Genomic DNA, 20,366 nt, shown 5'->3' with positions numbered 1-20,366 from the left:
GCATCTGAAAACGGTACAACTACAGCGCCACCTGCTGGTGAGGGGAGGAACGGCCTCGCAGGCGGTGACAATTCGCTCTAATCCAAAGACTCCAATATAAAGTACGTTCCCAGGGTAAGACCTCCCTGAGTTGACCCTGACCTTGTCCACCCTTCAGCCAAGAATCCAGAATTTAGGATATTTTGCCTACTCCTCTTCACATGGTACCCAAGGGTCCTTAAATAACATCTTCCATTACAAGGAGGGCAATAAACAATTTACTCTTAACTGAAATAAGTGTTCTTACTGTGAGAGGCTGTGTTGTCTTTCTGCAAGTGATTAAATGCCATTTCAGGTGGAAGGGTGGGGAACTTGGGTGGGTGCAGGGGAGGACCTATTTGGAAATTGCCCCTTTCTGAGCCAAATGTCCTGCCCTGATAAGGGAACTGGGCCCCTTCGGAGGTGGAAATTCATGGACGGTTGCACCTGCGGGAAGATGCTGTGCCTGCCATTGGAACAAACTACAGAAAGAGGGCAATTTGGATTTAAGATGCTCAACAATATTCTGGAAGCGTAAACAGCCAACCCACCTATGCCAGTATTATTTATCAGGGGCTTCAAGGCAGGGAGGAGTCTAATAGCCTTTAAGTAAAGGATTTTCATAGCAATGGTTTAGATCAATAGAGATGAATAATGCAGTATTTATATAGTACTGCATTCAAGGAATCGCCAGAACCAAAAGCATTACCAGATCGGGAACTTCAAGATCAGGAAAGAGACATCTTTTTCAATAAATAAGGTGGCTCTATCTTTGTTACAAGTTAGGATGTTAAGTGGATTTCTCTTAAAAGTATAAGAAAAACTTTAGGTCAGGCTAAAACGTTTCTGACCTAATCAGCTGCAGGTGAAGAACAAGTAAAAGAAGCAAATGTCGAGAACAGGAACCAAGGTCTTAACTCCTGCTCGGGCTTTGTTGAGGACAGAGCCAGGGCTGTGCTCTTAGCATGTGCTAGGAAGCTATGGGAGGAAGGGGACTGAGCCCAGCACCCTTTCTTGTAGGCTCTGGTATCCTGCATCCCTCTTCTTTGGACAAGGTCACCTGGCTTTAGCAGAAACCACTCATACCTTCTCAGCGTTCTCTGGGAACCCCGATTCCCCATCTCAACTGGGGAATTTGCAATCCAAATGCAACTCCAAGAACAGCTAGGCAGGCAGAAGGCGATTGTCTGGTGGGACTGGGGTGGGAAGACGATCAGGAGATTGGGTGGCCTGTGTGATGGGTCCCCAAGGGGCAGTGAGCAGAAGGGATGTTAAGATTGAATGTGGCATCTGCAGAAGGGCTTGACTACTCAACCAAACCAAAAGGTTAGGATCTTACAAATGCAGTGGGCAACTACTGAAGGTTTCTGAGCACATGGGTTTAAAGACAAGCAGTGCTAATCAAAACCACAGTGAGATACCACTTCACACCCACTAGGATGGCGCTAATCAGAAAGATAATTGGGACAGACGGGGTGGTGCCTGGAAGTCAGTCTGGAAGGTCCTCCAAAGGTTAAACACAGAATTATCATATAACCTCAAAAATTCCACTCCTAGGAGTATACCCAAGAGAAAATAAAATGCGCAGCCACATGAACATTGTATATAAATGTTCACAAGAGTCACAAAGCGGAAATAATCCAAATGTCTACCAGCTGATGAATGGATGGATAAAACCTGCAATGGAATAGTATTAGACGCCAAAAAGAAATACCGTCCTGATACATGCTACAGCACGGATAAACCTTGAAGATATTTTGCTGAGTGAAAGAAGCCTGTTCACAAAAGACCATATATGGTATGATTCGACTTATACGAAATGTCCAGAATAGATACATCTATTGAGGGAGAAACAGATTAGGGTTGCCTAGGACTGAAGGCAAGGGGGTGATGGCTAAGACGTGCGGGGGTTTAGGGGGCCCTGATGAAAACGTTCTGAAATGCATCGTGGTGAGGGTTCCCGCTCTTTGAATACACTAAAAGCTACTTTAAACGGGTGAATCGTACAGCATGTGAACTACTTCAAAGCTGTCAGGGGGAGAAAGGCCGTGTTTTAAGAATGTCTTAAATGCAGAAACAGGCAGAGGACATGGAGTCAAGATCCAATCTACCATCCACCGTATAGCACGAGCTGCCTGTGGCCCTTTCAGGCCTGTTTCCTACCCGTGAAACCAGGGGGCCAGGGGGCTCTGGTGACCTAGGGTTCTTTCCAGATTTAACACGCAAAGATCCCACGTCTTTGTTTATATGCTTCCTCCACTGAAATGTCAAGGCCCATCTCTGTGGACGGGAGAAATGGAGGCCTTTGAGCAGAAGGCCTTTCTGAGTTTGTTTTTCTTTGACATTGAGGTATAACAAACAGAGAACACTGCATTCATTTCAGGTGTATACCCTAATGATTTGGTATTTTTATATATCACAAAGAGAATATATATATAGTCACCACGATAAATCTAGGTAACATCCTTCCCCAGACAGAGTTATGAAATTTTTTTTTTTTTTGTGATAAGAACTTCTAAGGTCTATTCCCTTAGCAACTTCCAAATACATAATCCAGTATTATAATTACTTTTAGTGGTGCCATCGGCACACACAGGAAGTTCCCAGACCAGGGATCAAACCAGAGTCAACAGCAGTGAGAATGCTGGATCTTTAAGAACCAGGCCACCAGGGAACTCCTGCAATACAGTATTATTAACTCTCATTTCCATGTTGAACATTACACCCCATGACTTATTTATTTTATTACTTTGATCCTGTTCAATGATTTCACACCCCCTTTCCCTGATTCCCAACCTCTGGCAACCACCAATCTGTTCTCTGGATCTATGAGCTTGTTTGTTTTAAGATTCCACGTATAGGTGAGATTGTATGGTATTTGTCTTTCTCTGCCTGGCTTAATTCACTTGGCCTGATGCCCTCAAGGTCCACGCATGTTGTTACACTGGCAGGATTTCCTTCTTTTCACGGCTGAGTAGTATTCCATTATAGCTCTATACCATATCTTCTTAATCCATTCATCTGTCCATGGACACTTAGGTTGTTTCCATGTCTTGGCTATTGTAAATAATGCTGCAATGAACAGAAGGACACAGATATCTTTTGGAGTTCGTGTTTTCATTTCCTTTGGATAAATATCCAGAGGTGGAATTGCCCAACCCTAAGGTGGTTCTATTTTTAGTTTTCTGAGGAAGCTCCATACAGTTTTCCGTGGTGGCGGCACCGATGGACATTCCCACCAACGGTGCCTGCGGGTTCCCGTTTCTCCACACCCTTGTCATCACTTCTTATCTCTGGCCTTTTTGATAAGAGCCATTCTCACAGGTGCGAGGTGACCTTCAGCACTTTATGGTAAAATGCAAATTGCCCAGAAAGGAAGAAAGCTTATACTTCCTCAGCGGACCCAGAACTTTCTGTAAAACCTAATAGAGGATGAGATGACACCGGATTCTGACAAGAAGACGCAAGGATGAGGGCGACACTTAGCTGACAGTGTCGTCTCTGGGCCTGCGCCTCTGCCAGCACCTCTGAATGTAGCCAAGGGGTCCTGCACACCAAGCCGTGCAGACTGAACAAAGGGCCCCAGAAAAGCATAATCTGAGCTCCTCTAGCTGCCTATAGTCCAGCTCGCAGACAAATCCAACCAGCTCCAACCATCACCTTTATTTCTTGGGAAGCGCCTTAGGAAAGAAGGAAGGCTTTGCTACAGACTTAAACATTATTGTGCTACTAGTCTTCTGTTTCTGTCACAAGTGTCACACGAAACCCTTTTTAGGAAGGGAAGTGAACTTTTTCTTGGACATTATTTTATGACATAAAAGTGATGAGGATTCAGGTTCGAACCCTGGCCTCGCTCGGTGGGCTATGGATTCAGTGTTGCCGCAAACTGTGGTGTGGGTTACAGGTGCAGCTCGGATCTGCTGTTGCTGTGATTGTGGTTGAAGCTGCAGCTCAGATTCAACTCCCAGCTTGGGAACTTCCCTATGCCATGTGTGCGGCCCTAAAAAGAAAAAAAAAAAAAAAAGTGGTAGTGTAGAAATTTTGCAGAGTCTGGAAAATATAAAGAAAAAAAAATTCTCCCCCGCAATTCTAAAACCCAGGGGCTTTTCATTATGCTCAATATTTGAGTATATTTTCCTCCAGCCTTTTTTTTTTTTTTCTTCAGTGTAAGGAGTTAGGTTTTGATGTGGCTTTTGGACTTTCAACTTGACACACGTTTTCATAAATCATAGTCAGCTATAATTTTACCAAAATTGTTTTGGCTGGAATTCTTCTGCAGCTGGGAAAGGAATGCCTGCTTTTCATTCAAGAACCAACGGCATCGTTGGCTGGAATGAGAAGGAAGTCCCGTGGTTCTAAATCATTCTTACCTTGGTATTTAGAGCATTACATGTCAAACTTTAAGCAAGTTAGCAGTGATTTATAAAATGTGGTTCCCTCTGGGTTGATTAAGGTCTCAGAATATGCTTTCTGATTTTTAGAAATAGAAAGAAATTGTCTCTGTACACATGCATGCTCTATGCTACTAAAAATGAGATGCTGACCCCACCTGCATGACGTTTTCGGAGAGAGCACCCACAGGAGAATACCCAGCAATTCTGTTCGATTACACACATTGCTGTGCAGTATAGACTGCTTCCTCAGTGTTCCCTAAAAGTCTGCAAACGACAGCATCCCTGAGTTCTGCAGTTGGCAGAATGTTTTTTTTTTCTTCTTCTTTTTTTTTTTTTTTTTTTAATGGAGATTTCCTCCCTCAACTGCTCAGGCCACAGACTGCTGTGCTAGCAGGAAATTAACTTCGAGCCCCGACTGGCCCAAGTCTTTAAAGGAAACAGCCTGCCGTCTTTGACACAACAGGAATGGGCAGGACACAAACAGACAAAAGGAAGGAAATTTACAGCCGCATTTGGTACTGAGCATGAAGCCATGGCAGACTCTGTGTAGATTGTGGTGTGTAGTTCACTGACTCAGAATACATTGAGAATTTGTGAGACTGAGCCGATCAGATAAGTGACTCCATCTCCTGTGTACCCAGGAAGGAACCATTGGATCAAGACTCAGAGTTTCCATCTTATTTTTTTCATTTGTTTGGTTGGGTTTTTCTGTTTGTTTGGTTTTTTGTTGGTGTGTGTGGTGTGTGTGTGTGTGTGTGTGTGTGTGTGTGTGTGTGTGTGTGTGTGTTTCTTGGCTGTGCCTGCAGCATGCAGAACTTCCGGGGCCAGGGATTGAACCTGCACCACAGCAGCTGCACAGCACCGCTGCAAAGACAATGCCAAATCCTTAACCTGCTGAGCCACAAGGGAACTCCTCCATCTAATATATTTTGTTCAGAAAATAAATGAGAAGATGGGAACAAATAAAGGAGACTCCTGGCCTCTGAGGACACACACACACACACACACACACACACACACACACACATATATTTTTGCTTTTTTAGGGCCATACCCGTGGCATATGGAGCTTCCCAGCCTAGGGGTCCTCAGAGCTACAGCTGCTGGCCTACACCACAGCCACAGCAACTCAGGATCCAAGCCGAGGCTAGGATCTACACCATAGCTTACGGCAATGCTGGATCCTTAATCCACTGAGCGAGTCCAGGGATTGAACTCTTGGTTCCCAGTCAGATTCATTTCTGCTGCGCCATGACAGGAACTCCTCTGAGGATCTTATCTTCATGGTTTTGGCCGCTCAGAGGCTGCAGCCAGTTTTTTTTTTTCTTTTTTTCTTTTTTAAAATTACAGTACAGTTGATTTACAGTGTTGTGCTAATTTCTGCTATACAGCAAAGTGACCCAGTTATACATTTATATACATTCTTTTTCTCATATTAGCATCCATCATACTCTATCCCAAGAGACTGGATAGAGTTCCCTGTGCTGTACAGTAGGACCTCACTGCTGATCCTGCTGGCAGTTCTGGAGCGGGGCCCCGGCCATGTCACTACAGTGAAACTTTGACCCATTTCGGGGCTGCCTGCCCTCCCGGCGGGAGGCGGAAGGGATGAGGGAGCTGACTGCCTGCCTGTGCTCCCAGACCTGCCCCTGGCACCCCCACCCCCACACTCCACGCCCCCAGTGAATCCTCCCCGTAATAACTGTGGGGTGGATGTGATCACCTCCGTTTTACCAAAGTAGCAACTGCTCAGGGGAAGTTGAGGGGCTCATTACAAATGTCAGGATTTGAGAAGATCCCGGGCTTTCTCGCCCAAGAACATCCAAAGTCCTCCTCTTTCGGAAGGAAATGCTAAATCTATCCCCAGACCCACTCGGGAGGGTTTGTCTGAGACAGAGAGAACATGTCCCATTGTTTCTAATTGTTCTTGGTTGAAAAGGATTCCCCTTAGAAAGAGTATAAATTCTTTGTAACAGAATCCCCACACAGCCCCGCACGCTCAAATCTCCTTTCCCTCCCTGTTTAAAGTGCAAAAAATTGAGTCAGTCAGTGAGTTTTCTGGGCTAAGACGAACAGCGGTATTTGCTAAAAATTAAGAAGAGACGGGCTTTTGGCAGGAGGAACAGGCCCGTCCTGTAGGCGGGCAGCACGGTCCCCAGCCTGAGCCGGCAGAGGGGGGCGCTCAGGGTGGAGGTGCCCCATCGAGAGGCCGCTGGCGGTGCCCAACTGCCCTCTCTTTGAAGAAACAGAGAGTCACGGGCAGCTTTGAGCTTCCTGCCTGCCTGGAATGTCCTGTGCCCACCCAAGAAGTCCCCTGCCCAAAGCCCCCAGGGTCCAGTTCAGGCCCACCCTTCCCGGGGGTTCTGCTCAGACCCCGCTGGCCGGTCCCGCCCGATCAGAAAGAAGAGCACCTCCTCCTTCCGACTGTCAATTCCCGGGTCCCAGCCCTACACACACGCAGGGCACGTGGCCTGTACTGTGTCACTTGAGGCAGGCTGTCTCCGGGCACCTGGGCCGGCTAGATCTGGGGTTCCCAGTGTGTGGTTCCCACACCTGCACCTGACAGTCTTGGGCACAGTACATCTGCAATAAATGCAGTTCCAGTTTAGTTCAACCTCTCGTTCCTAAGCAACGATGACACAACAACGAACCCCTCAGAGCCCCTTCACTTACCATCCTCCAGGCTGTGAAGTAGGCTTTAAAGTGAGTCTCGCAAAAAACTTTGCTTTTTGTTAAAGTATAGTTGGTTTTCAATGTTGTGTGTGTGTATATAGACACAGTTCCTTTCTTATACGATCTCCCATCACGGTCTATCCCAAGAGACTGGAGAGAGTTCCCCGTGCTCTACGGTGGGACCTCATTGCTTCTCCATTCTAAATGTAAGAATTTGCAGCTACTAACCCCAAACTCCCTGCCCATCCCCCTCCCTCCCCCCTCCCCCAACCACAAATCTGCTCTAGGTCTCTCGCACAGACCTTTCTAACGGCCTCCATCCCTTTGATCTTTTCAAATGCCATTTTGGAAGTTCCCTGGTGGCCTGGCAGTTAAGGATCCGGTGGTGTCACTGTTCTGGCACGGGTCACTGTGGTGGCGTGGATTCAATCCCTGGCCTGGGAACTTCTACATGCCAAGCGCATGGCCAAAATACATAAATAAATAAAACGCAATCTTGTCAGGGCTGACATTTCAAAGTCAACAGCAACGGGCCATTTGTATAATTCGGATGAAGAGGAGGACATGAGGCCAGAGGAAATATTTTCTGTATGGCAGTCACGGTCACCAACATCGTTTTGCTTAATTCTCGGCTAACCCGGTGAGGTGGGTATTATTATTCCATTTTCCAGATAAGGCAACTGAGGCTCAAAGAGTGGGTGACTGAGGTCAGGTCACAAAAATCTTGAAATTCAGTGAATGTCAAAGAAATAGAATAAATAATAAACTGCAATAAACTGAAGCAAGCATTCAATGACTACGTCGGAGTCCAGCTTACAAGTATTACTCTGATCAGTAGATATGCCAACCGTTCTGGTGGGTGGCTCCCCACCCGCCACAGGAGGAAGGACGTAGCCTTTACCTCTGCCTCCATGGATTCATAAAACATCATCACCCACCATTTCAACCTAATTAATCCAAACTCTTCCCACTCTTTTTTTTTTTGGCTCTGCCCGAGGCACGTGGAAGTTCCTGGGCCGGGGACTGAACCAGTGCCATGGCAGTGACGATGGTGGATCCTTAACGGCTAGGTCACAGGGAACTCCCTATTCCCGTTTTGAAAGTGGGAAAATTTATTAAACCGTGTTACATCTGAGAATTTAGTCAAGTCCCAACATCCTAGCATATCACTCAAGCAGAGAGATCTGTCTATAACATAATAAAACGCATTCTGCATGGACAGGCTGTCTTGTAGTCAGGTAGACACATCAAGTCAAAACCTGCTTCTAATGATGACATCTACTCTACACTGAACAACCAGCGAAAATAACTAGGGACAAACATCTTTCAATACCAGATGCATGAACTCTCCTAGGTGTCAGCCTAAATGCTCTGACGCGTTTGCTGAGAACAGGTCCCAGGTGAAAGGAGCTTTCTCTTTCTCTAGGGCTGCAGGGTCGGCCACACGGCCTCCCTGCAGGATCCACAACCTAATACGATTTGAAGCTGCCACAATTAAGACAAAGCTTCAAGGCAAATACCGCGAAGATTTATAAAGCCATAAAGCGCAACCTCTGCTTTGGGTTTTCTGTTTAGGCGGACACAGAGCGGGTGCAGGGGGCACCTGGACATGAGATGTGGGGGCACCTGTTCTGCGCTTGGGGCTCACCTGTTGGGTTTGCAGGAATATCCAGGATGGTCTTCAACAGCTTCATGTCTTTAATGTTGTGAATGTAAATAGACTCCTCCAGGCAGACGAGCAGCCTCTGAAATCACACAGACTCGTCAATCTCTAGGGCCGATTCCTTGAAAAGGGCCCGACCTTCTCAAGATCCACGCATTTTTCATGTGAATCCTAACTTGACTCCACGCCTAAAGGGGGAAGGATTTTGACCGTCAATTTGAAGAAAATGCTGTGGGCACACCTGCGTGCACGCACCTGTGGATGTGACAGCATCACCTGAACAGAAGCATCGGATACAGGGACACTTCATTTAGAAAGTGAGATTTCCTTTTTTTTTTTTTTTTTTTTTTTTTTTTGTACTCTCCCCTCTCGCTGGCCCGGGAATCCCGGATACTTCCTGATCTGACTCCCTTGGCCCCTGCAGATGATTGTGGGTAAATTTTCGGGTCCTCTTCCCATCAGACGGGCTCACTTTGATGTTCACGGCAAAGTCTCCCTCCTGTACAAGGAGGGTTCCCTGCTTCATCTGTATCAGCCAGGGTTACTAGTACCCTCTCTGAATGATTGCCAGCTTTAACTTCATTCCGCTCAAACACTCATCCAAACCCCGTTTTGTGCACCCTCTCCAGCCCTGGGAGAACTGGAGAGACACTTCGGCCCCCACGTGACACCCCCCGGTCCCGCCCACCCCGCAGCCCTCCCTGGGGCTCCTCCTCCCCTGTGCCCTGACGCCCTTCCTCCTCTTCCAAGGAAACCTGTCAGGTTTAGAGCCTCTTCCCGAAGGCCTTGTGGAAACAGTCCCTGGGGTTAAGGGGTCGGGTGTGCAGAGGAACAGAATGCACGGCTCTTAAGAGGGCAGACGTGGGGGGTGGTTCGTGAGGAGCTCCTGGGAGGGAGTTTGAGGTCAGTGCTTGCCTCACCCCCAGCAGGCACCTGCTACCCCTGCTCCTGAGACTCAGCTTCCTCTGGGCAGCGCTTCTTCGGCTTGGATGAGCCTCTGGCATTCAGGGGCTCTGCCTGGAGCATCTGGCTTGGGGGGCGGGGGGGGGGGTTTAGACAAGCACCCCGGACATAAGAACCATTGCCCTGGGGCCACATCCTTTCATCCCAAGGAACAGCTCTTGGAAAGGAAGGGACCTAAACACACTACCGGGAAGCAGCAGGCTCTCCTTCAGGGAAAAGCCTGCACTGTCGTTTTCCCAAGCAAGACTTTTTCCAGCTCAGGATTTTTTGGGACACTGTCACTGGAACCAAGCAGAACAATAACATGGAAACACTTTTCTCAGTGTTATTTAAGGCTCTATAGCCACAGATCTGGGTGCTGAGGAGTTTAAAAAAAAAAAAAAAAAAAGATTCTAGCAGGTCTCCAAATGAATGACATATCTTAGTGTTTCTCCGTGAGATATAGATTCCCTGATTTACCCCGTCCCTCTGCCTTTTGTCAGCACTCGGTGCTGTCTCGACTGGAGTGCTCTAAGCTTGTGGACGTAGGTAGGTTTCTGAAAGGCTCCTGCATTCCCACCCCCAGGTCCGCGTGCAACCCCTGGAATATCGGGTCATCAACATATGTCTTTGGCAGGAAGAACCTCTACGGCCAGCTTGCCTGCCTGACCTCGTCTGCATCTTTTCCCACCGGCTCTAACAGCACCAGCTGCTCTGTGGCCGAACTTCAGGTCACTCCCTGTGCTGGCTGCAGACAAGGAAGAATAAAAAGGGAGGGAAACAGAAAAGAGGGAGAGGGAGACAGGAGGGGCTTCGTCTTCATCGCTGCTTCCTTTCCTCATCAGCCTCCAGTCTCGGCATCACCCGGGGCTGGCCTCAGCTCAGCTCATTCCCTGTCCTCCTCTCTCTTGTCTACTTTTCTAGGTTCTAGAGGTAAAAACTCCTTTTATCAATGAGAACATTATTCACAGCGTCTGCCCTCAGAGGCTTCCGTCCAATCAATCTCCATGCAGATAATAAGGGTCGCGCCGAACAGATGGTCCAAGAACCACGGGCGTTTACATATCCAAACACATCTGGTTTATTGTCTTTACTCCACAAGATACATTTCCTCAATGAGTGCAAGGGGATTAACTGCAACTGAAAATGAAAACCATCATGATTCCTAAATATCTACCTTTCTAGAGATTTAGAGGAAAATAGGGATTTTCTTTCCTCTAATTCTCTACACAGCCTTTTGACTTCTCCCATTTTTTAGGAAGGAACTGCACTGCCTGAAGACCGGATGACAGAGACCAAGCAGCCCCTCTTTCCACATCCTTGGGGAGAGGGTGGCAGGACCCCCACCTGGCAGGGAGGGGCTGCCGCAGCCCCATGAACCAAAAGTGAAGTCCCAAACCTGAACGTTTTAAGAGCCAACTCGGAAGATTTTCCAGCCGTTTCAGATCATCTTGTTTGGGGGAGAAATGCTCAAGGAAGAGAGCCCTGCTTGGTCTGGGGTCCAGTTAGCTTGGTCGTGAACAGCAGAGCAGTTCTAGGTGCTTTAATGTTCTTTAGAAGATGGGGGAGGGGAACTCTGAAGTTAATGAGTGTTTTATTGAGGAGAGGGAGGCACCTAATGGTTAACGGACTCGGGCACTTGAATAAGCCTTTGTCCCATTTGCTGGCGAAAACATCAGAGAGCAGCCAAGAGAGACATAATATAAATAAATAGCATAGATACCATTTGAGGGTTCTGATCTTTACAGGACGTTTGCCTGAACCGTCTGCCTTTCACGTCCTGGCCATTACCATAGGCAAAGATTAAAAAGTTCTGCAACGAAATGTAACGTACAACCAACAGATTTCAGAGGGAGCCTCGGAGCCAAGAATTGTGCGTAAAAGCCTTCAGGTCGAAAACTCCCAAACTGCCTTTCCCTCCCTTGCCAAGAACCTGGGTTTATCTTCTTTATCACGTGCTACTTCTTGCTTTAAACACCTTCCATATTCTATTTCTCAGGCTGTTTTCTACCACTCTGCTTTATTCAGTGGCTATTCAGACAAAACAGGGGATCGACCCAAAGAAACAATTGCTTTCTTAGAACCTTAAGACAGCACTTTGTCTCATTTGATTAAAAAAAAAAAAATTCATTAAGCGCTTAATAGCTTAGGCACAAAGAGGAAATTGATGTCCTTAGTGAAGGCAGTGACCTCCAGCATCCTGGAAATAGTTAATTGAATAGACAGACCTGTCCAGTCATATAAAGAACTGATTTGTTTGTTTATGTATTGAATAGACAGCCAGGAAACAGATAGGCACTGAGCATTTTCCTGCCAGGACTGTCTTTTCTACCAGGTCTTACAGTCGTGAGCAAAATGGATATAGTTGCTGCCCTCATGGGATTTTTAATCTAATAATTCAAGGAAAAAACTCTACTAATACTCCAAATACTTATTTAATGAGAACGTATATTTTTTAGTTGTTCCTTTCCTATGATTTAATTGTCTTTACATGTCTACACATATAAACATCTTCCATCCCACTCTAATTTCCACCTTTTTAATTTTTCATCTATTTTAATTTATTTTATCTTATAACTATGTACTTTTGGAAGCTGGGGTTTTTTTTTGTCTTTTTTTTTCTTTACATTCTTTTTAAAGAATATTCTTGTTCATTATGGTTTATTATAAGATATTGAATATAGTTCCCAGTGCTATCAGGAGGACCGTACTGTTTATTCATTCTCTATATAATAGCTTGCCTCTGCTAACCCCAGCCTCCCACTCCATCTCCCCACCAACAAGGGGAGGGGTAACCTTGGGAACCACAAGTCTAAGCATTTATATATACAGATACAGTGTATATATGATTTATATATGTATTGTCTGTATATAATTTATATATATACATATACATATATGTATCTACATGCATACATATATATATTCACATACACACACACACGAACACATTTTTTTTTTTAATTTTGGCTGAGCCCATGGCATACGGAAGTTTTCAGGCCAGGGATAAAATCTGATCAAACCTGATCAAACCTGCACCACAGCAGTGACCCAAACCACAGCAGTGGTGCTGGGTCCTTAACTGCCAGGCCACCTGGGAATTCCCAGAACTTACATTTTTAAAAAGAATGTAATTGCACTTTTTTTTTTCTTCATTTTTGGCTGCCCTGCAGCATTTGGAGTTCCTGGGTCGGTAGTCTTGACCTAAGCCAGTGCGCCAGGCGGGGGAATCGAACCCAAGTCCCGGCCCTCCCACATGCCCAGGAATGTGTTGCGCCCTGGCCGGAACTCCTATATTGCCCATTTGAGATAAGAACAACCCTTCCTCCAATAAGGAAACAGCAGAAGTAACATCTTTAAGGGCTGCCGGGAGAAAGAAAGAGAGAAGCCTGAGACTCAGCACCTGTCCCCTGGGGAGGCCTGAGGACCGGCAAGAGAAGGGGTGGTTTCACCGACGGGCTTCAGAACTAACCTAGGAGCATCACGCCTTCTCCTCAGTTTATTCTGAGAGGCGTCTGTGACAGCCTGCAACGCATGCACCATCTAGGGCCCAAACAGGAGAGGTTCCCGTAGATCTCGGAACAGCTTCAGAGTCAGGGTTCCGCCCAGCCTGCATCCAACGGGGACGGGGGAGGGGTCGTACCACTGAAACGCACAGGCAGGGTAGACCTAACCACGTCCCCATAACACCCGGCCTGCGTATTAACCCCCCTGTAGAACTACACGCTTGTGGTCGAGGCATTCATCATGAAGGATATTCATCTGTTTTTTCGGATCCCACCAGCTGGAGCCCGGGACTCCCCCCCACCCCACTCACCTGCCGGTTCAGCCTGATGGACAGGATGTTGCTGGAGTAGCTGTAATTACAGATCTCCGTGCCTTTCTTGAAGTGATAGACATTCATTTGGCGCGGCTTCGTGTGACTCACCACCACCACCAGGCTGCTGGAGAAGAGGCGCTCCACGATGTAGACGTCTGGGATTTCATCTGGGGGGCGGCGAGGCGGGAGGAAAGCAGGCGAGGTTGCACACACTTCAGCCCCCTGCCCCGAGCACCCTCCTGCCAGGGCGCCAGCCTTTTGGGAGTCCTGCTGGGGGCCCTCCTTTCGCACACACTTGCAATGACTTTTTATCCCCCTACCCCCACTGTGAAGCGTCAATCATTTCTCAAGTTCCAAAGCCCTTTCGACGCGCCCAAGTAAAGAAAACACCGGGGACCAGAACACAAAGCCAGGATTCCCAGAGCTTCCCCTGATGCCACCTGCGTGGTGGAATGGCCCCGCTAGGGGCCTCGGGCACCACTGTTTACTCTGCAGAAACTGTCTGGGAGGTTCAGACCATCTCAAGCTACTCTTTCTCCATGAGAGGTTTCAAAGGAGTGGCAACTCTGTCGGAGCCTTTGCTTTCGGAATCTTTCTGGTCCCTGTTGCTAAGAGGTACAGGTGCCACAGTGATGGCGGGGGGAGAGGCGGAAACATAGTTAATTCTGTGCCCCTCCCCCTTGATCGTGCTGTGCTCTCTAACCCCCTCGGGAACTCCTTTCCTGTGGAAGATAGTGGGGACGTCTGTGTTATGAGCCGGGAAGTCCTGTCCTCAGGAGGAAGGTAAATTGGTAAGGATCCTGAGTGCCCAGAAGTGGAGGCTGCAGTGTCTTTCTGAGAACATTCTTGTCATAGGCATGCCTTTCTTGGGCTCCAGCAAGCCCCAGAGGGAACAACATAGGACAGATACAGAGCAAAATCTTCACCAAAATGTTTTAATAAAAATAACACCTAACAGAGAGCTCCCTGGTGGTCTAGTGATTAGGAGTTGGCACTTTCACCACCCAGATTGCAGTCTGGGTTCAATCCGTAGTCTGGGAACTGACATACCACATCAAGCCACTGCACACCCTGTCCCCCTTCCCCCCAAAATCTAATAAATAAATTAAGAGCCTGACATTTTATTGGCCAAGCCCCTTCCCAGGAAATCCAAAGAACGTGTATTCTTCACTATTACGGCGGCATCAATTATTATTTACCCCAAGACAATGAGAGAATAACACTTCTGCGCTGGAATTTTTTTTTTTTTTTGTCTTTTTTGTCCTTTTAGGGCCACACTCATGGCATATGGAGGTTCGCAGGCCAGGGGTCCAATTGGAGTTGTTGCTGCTGGCCTACATCAGGGCCACAGCAACACCAGATCCGAGCTGCATTTTTGACCTACACCACAGCTCATGGCAATGCTGGATCCTTAACCCACTGAGTGAGGCCAGGTATCAAACCCGAAACCTCATGGTTCCTAGTTGGATTTGTTTCCCCTGCACCACGATGGGAACTCCTTTTTTTTTTTTTTTTTTTGTACTTTCTAGGGCCGCACCCTCAGCATATGGAAGCTCCTAGGCTAGGGGTCAAATTGGAGCTGTAGCCCCCAGCCTACACCACAGCCACAGCAACGCTGGATCCAAGCCTCGTCTGTGACATACACCACAGCTCACAGCAACACTTGATCCTTAACCCCGTGATCGAGGCCAGGGATTGAACCCACATTCTCATGAATATTAGTCAGGTTCATTAACCACTGAGCCATGACGGGAACTCCTGGACTTGTTTTGAATATTCACTAGAAGTACCTCAACGTCTTTGATATGGACTATATGAATGGGTTGGTATTGTTTTATTGAAACAAAATACTTCCATAACTGAGTGAGTGTTACCAATATTCTAGAGTGCCAGCTAAAGGGCAGAAAGAAATTATAATTGACTTCTGATAGCTATGCACAGAAGAATATGAAAAAGTGCCAACAATACGGTTTCAAAGGATTTCTTTATGTAAGAAGTAAATGTTAGCTAAGCTATTGCCAAGTCTTCCAAGTGCTGCATTGTGTTTGTTTGTTTTTTGGTTGCCCCGAGGTATACGGAGTTCCCAGGCCAGGGATCAAATCTAAGCCAGAGTTACAACCTACGCCATAGCTGTAACAACACTGGATCCTTCACCCACTGTGCTGGCCCGGGGACCGAACTCGTGTCCCTGCTGCTGCAGAGACACCGTGGATCCCGTTGCATCATAGCGGGAACTCCTCATTGTTTGTTTGTTTTAAAGAAAGCAGAGACAATGATTTACATTTAAATCTGAAAAACTACAGACTCAAGTTTGAGGGTTAGTAGAGGGAAACACGGAAAGCTTAGGAGCATCACAGATTAAAGTCTGGAGGGAGGATTTGATGTCCCTTCGATTTCACAGGCACACACTTACTGCTCCCGTGGACTTGGTCCAGTTGCTCCACAGAACTCAAAGAGAACAGCTTATAACCGGCTTTGGTTCCAATGGCGAGGGATCTGCAAAGATAATGACAGTACGGGGATGACAACAGGTACTGGGTTCCGACCACAGATCTGCCTGAAGAGAGACATGCATCTCCCCTCCAGCCTCATAGGGGACAGATCAACATACAGCCTCGGGAGCTGGGATGTTTGAGAACTTTCTAAAGGGTGAAGGAAGCACGCGTTTGTCAGGTGGGTAGGTACAGTCAACAGGAAACGGTCAAAGACAAGCTACCCACGAAAACGTGAATTGGTTAAGAGACCTGAAACTGCACAGGATCTATTGTCAAATGAAACGTCAAACCCACAAGACTTCCTGTTGGGCAGGAATAGGAAAAATGGCGTGTTTGAGAATATTCATCACAGTGCTACCAAGAGGCAAACTACACTTTCTTCCTTTCCTCCTTCCTTTTCCCCCCTCCCTTTTTTTTCCTTCCTTCCTCCCTCCCCCCTCCCTTCTTTCCTTCCTTCCTTCCTTCCTTCCTTCCTTCCTTCCTTCTTTCTTTCTTTCTTTCTTTCTTTCTTTCTTTCTTTCCTTCTTTCCTTCTTTCCTTCTTTATTTTTCTCTCTCTCTCTCTCCCTTCCTTCCTTCCTTTTGCTTAAAAAAGAAATACATAAAGTTCCTACTGTGGCTCAGTGGCTTAAGGACCCTATGCAATCTCTGTGAGGATGCAGGTTTGCTCCCTGGCCTCTTTCAGTGGGTTAAGGACCTGGAGTTGCTGCAAGCTGCAGTGCAGCTCCCAGATGCAACTTGGATCCTGTGTGGCTGTGGCTGTGGCGTAGGCTCCAGCTACAGTTCTAATTCGACCCCTACCCTTCCCTATGCCTTGCGTATGGCCATAAAAAGAAAGAAAGAAATACATGATCTTAGAAGGCATAGCAGGTAATTAGTAGGCAAAATTTAATAGATGCTCCCTTCCATCACTTCCCATAGAAGCATCTTGAATACTTTATACCAGAAATTCTCATCCCTGGATATAAATTAAACTCACCTGGGAAGTTTTAGAAAAATACTGATGACTGTCTAGCCCTGCTCTCCCAACCCCAAAGTTTTTATTTAATTGTTTTGTTCATTTGTTTGTTTGGTCTTTTGTCTTTTTAGGGCCACATCTGAGGCATATGGAAGTTCCCAGGCTAGGGGTCGAATTGGAGCTGTAACTGCTGGCCTACACCACAGCCACAAAAACGCCAGATCCACGCCATGTCTGCGACCTACACCACAGCTCACAGAAACACTTACCCCACTGAGTGAGGCCAGGGATCGAACCTGCATCCTCATGGATATTAGTCAGTTTCATTTCTGCTGAGCCACGAGGGGAACTCCCGATTTTTTTTAGTTCAAATATTTTAATGTATAGCAAGAGCTGAGAACTCTGCTTTTTACTATGTTTCACAAAGCCAGCATGGCAACCTATCAACGAAATAAAAACTATAGGCTTATCTGGATCAAGGAGGGGCTAAAAAAATTTGTATTCTTAATTTTTTACTTTTCAACCAATAGACAAAGACAGAGTGTGAACCCAGGTTTCCTTGGCCCCAGGATGAAAGCAAATGAACCAGTTTTTTTTTTTTTTTTTTTTTTTTAGCAGCTAGGAATCCCCATTTAGCTCTCTCCTGTTTTGCCTTCAACCTCTCAGTGATAAACAAAAGCTTACACAGAGCACCTTCAGGATAAAGCAGTCAGACTCTGGGCATTTGCACTCTGGAAAATGGGTTGTCAGAACTTAAACGGACCTTAAGATGACCCTAAGTGGACCTAAAAATTGGCCCACCTCCTTCATTTAAAACAGGTATATGGACATTCTTGCTGTGACAAAACAGGGTTAGTGGCATCTCTGTAGCGCCAGGATGCAGGTTCAATCCCTGGCCTGGCTCTGTGGATGAAAGGATCCAGTGTTGCTGCCATTGCAGCTTGAATCTGATCCTGGCCCAGGAACTTCACATGCCCCAGGGTGGTGGAAACAAACAAACAAACAAACAAACAAACAAACAAGGATATGAAAAGGTGAGCTTCAGAAACAGACTCACAGACGCAGAAAATAGACTTGTGGTGGCCAAGGGGGAGCGGGATTGGGAAGGGATGGACTGGGAGGCTGGGATTAGTAGAGGCAAACGTATATAGGATGGATAAACAACGATAGCACAGGGAACCGTATTCAATATCCTGTGATAAACCGTAGTGGAAAAGAATGTGACAAAGAATGTCTATCCATGTATAACGGAATCACTTTGCTATACCGTGGAAATTAACAAAACAGTCAGTATCAATGATACTTCAAGAAAATGGATTTTTTTTTTTTTTAAAAAAAGATGAGCTTTGTTCTTCACAGGGAAGCATATACTAAAATAGGTAGCTTACTGCTGTAAGCCTAGATGGCCAAGGCTCTTGTTTCATGAGCCTAAAAAAGAGACGGTCACATGAGTTTCTCTGGAACTTTTTTTCCCCACCCAAGCATTTGTTCTTCCCTGGGACACAGGGATAGGAAACTACAGTTGGTTGTTTTTTTTTTTTTTTTTTTTTTTTTTTTTTTGTCTTTTTGCCATTTCTAGGGCCGCTCCCGAGGCATATGGAGGTTCCCAGGCTAGGGGTCCAATCCGAGCTGTAGCCTCCGGCCTACGCCAGAGCCACAGCAACTCAGGATCCGAGCCGCATCTGCAACCTACACCACAGCTCACGGCAACGCCGGATCATTAACCCACTGAGCAAGGCCAGGGACTGAACCCGCAACCTCATGGTTCCTAGTCGGATTCGTTAACCACTGCGCCACGACGGGAACTCCTACAGTTGGTTTAATCACCAAGGTGGCTGCTTCTGCTCCCTAGCCCTCCGGATCTGCTCAGTGGCTATCCTGATGGTAGACATTTGGGTAAGAGCAGCAGGTACAGAGAACTGGGGTTTGCCTTCCAGAACTGCAGCATTCACGATGAGCAACAGCAACTGGAAAGGCAAGCCAGCCGCATCTTAAAATCCCTAAATGTACACACTCCGCAGCAACCACTATGTTTAAACTTTCTTCTCATAAACTTTTTCGCGTAAATATATGTGCATTTAGTTGCAAACTGAGGTTTCTAAAGCTTGAGGGTCAGAGAAAAAGATGTCGTGTAAAGTATAATATTAACCAAAACATTTGGCAATTTAAAATACATTTTCAAACACGTGCCCCGTCTCAGGAGCAGAAGAATTTTAAAAATGAGGAAAGGTAGTGTGATCACTATGGTGTTTTAAATGGTTGATCAATGGCCACAAAAAAATTCTGAATCAAAGAATTCAGACTAAAACTTTATTTCATCCTAAGACTTTTCTGCAGGAAAAAAAAAAAAAATTCATCACCTTGCTTGAAAATGGGATTTTGGACAAATATTTATCACAAATTAATTTTTTTTTGTTTTCTTAGTCTTTTTTGCCATTTCTTGGGCCGCTCCCGCGGCATATGGAGATTCCCAGGCTAGGGGTCGAATCGGAGCCATAGCCGCTGGCCTACGCCAGAGCCACAGCAATGCAGGATCCGAGCCGCGTCTGCAACCTACACCACAACTGACGGCAACACTGGATCCTTAACCCACTGAGCAAGGCCAGGGATCGAACCCCCAACCCCATGGTTCCCGGTCAGATTCGTTAACCACTGCGCCACGTAGGGAACTCCACAAATCAATTTTTTAAAAATACCCAAATTGTCTAGCCCCTGGCCAAGCATGAGTAAAGGAAGCTGATAAAATTTAGCTGTCTTCACCCACCTTCTCCAGAAATACTAGATTCCACATTCAGCCTGATACTCCAGAACGTGCTCGGTAAGGGACTTGACTTATTTTAAAATCCAATGTCATACCCTCTGAGGCTCAAAGCAACTGACTGTGACAAAAACTTTTATTTATAGGTGAGACAGAGCTGCCCAGCAGAGGCTTCATCCAAGAAAACAGAACTGACAGTAGGGAGTAAGGAAATTAGCTTCCCAAGCACCCTACAGTTTAGAAAATAACATTCTAATCCAATTACTATAGAAAAGCTGGGACTTATCTAGAGGAAAAATTAATATCCCTTAAAAAAAATTAATAACGCTACAAAGCAGAATTCAGAGCATTTCCCCCTAATAAGCAAGCTGATAAGCGCCCCTTCTTAACATGCATTCAGTTGGGAAGGAAAACACCCAGGCATTTCAACAGCCATCCTCTCTTGCAAAATGTGTCTTACAAAACATCAGAATTGTATCTAGACCATCATTTTTGTAAACTCTGGGTCTCAACTTGTGAGTAGATCCTAAAAACAACTCAGTGAGTCACAAATGGCTTAAAAAAAAAAAAAAAGAAACAGAAAATACTAAAGGGTAGTGCATATTTTAAAGGTAAACATCATGTTGCAAATGGCTTTACAGTGATA

At 46.2% G+C, this 20,366-nt stretch overlaps 1 protein-coding gene across 1 annotated transcript in view; it reads right to left on the bottom strand.

The window, feature by feature from the left end:
* The window catches only part of WIPI1 (WD repeat domain, phosphoinositide interacting 1), a 36,678-nt gene that overhangs the window by 14,875 nt on the left and 1,437 nt on the right, over positions 1-20,366 (bottom strand). The window contains 3 exon segments of the mRNA NM_001190294.1: positions 8,734-8,830; positions 13,508-13,677; positions 15,924-16,006. Of these exon segments, the coding sequence (NP_001177223.1) occupies positions 8,734-8,830; positions 13,508-13,677; positions 15,924-16,006 (350 nt within the window).

The sequence above is a fragment of the Sus scrofa genome, chromosome 12 (assembly GCF_000003025.6).
Source record: "Sus scrofa isolate TJ Tabasco breed Duroc chromosome 12, Sscrofa11.1, whole genome shotgun sequence".
Taxonomy (NCBI): Eukaryota; Metazoa; Chordata; class Mammalia; order Artiodactyla; family Suidae; genus Sus; species Sus scrofa.
This window is presented reverse-complemented; position numbering and strand designations above follow the sequence as displayed.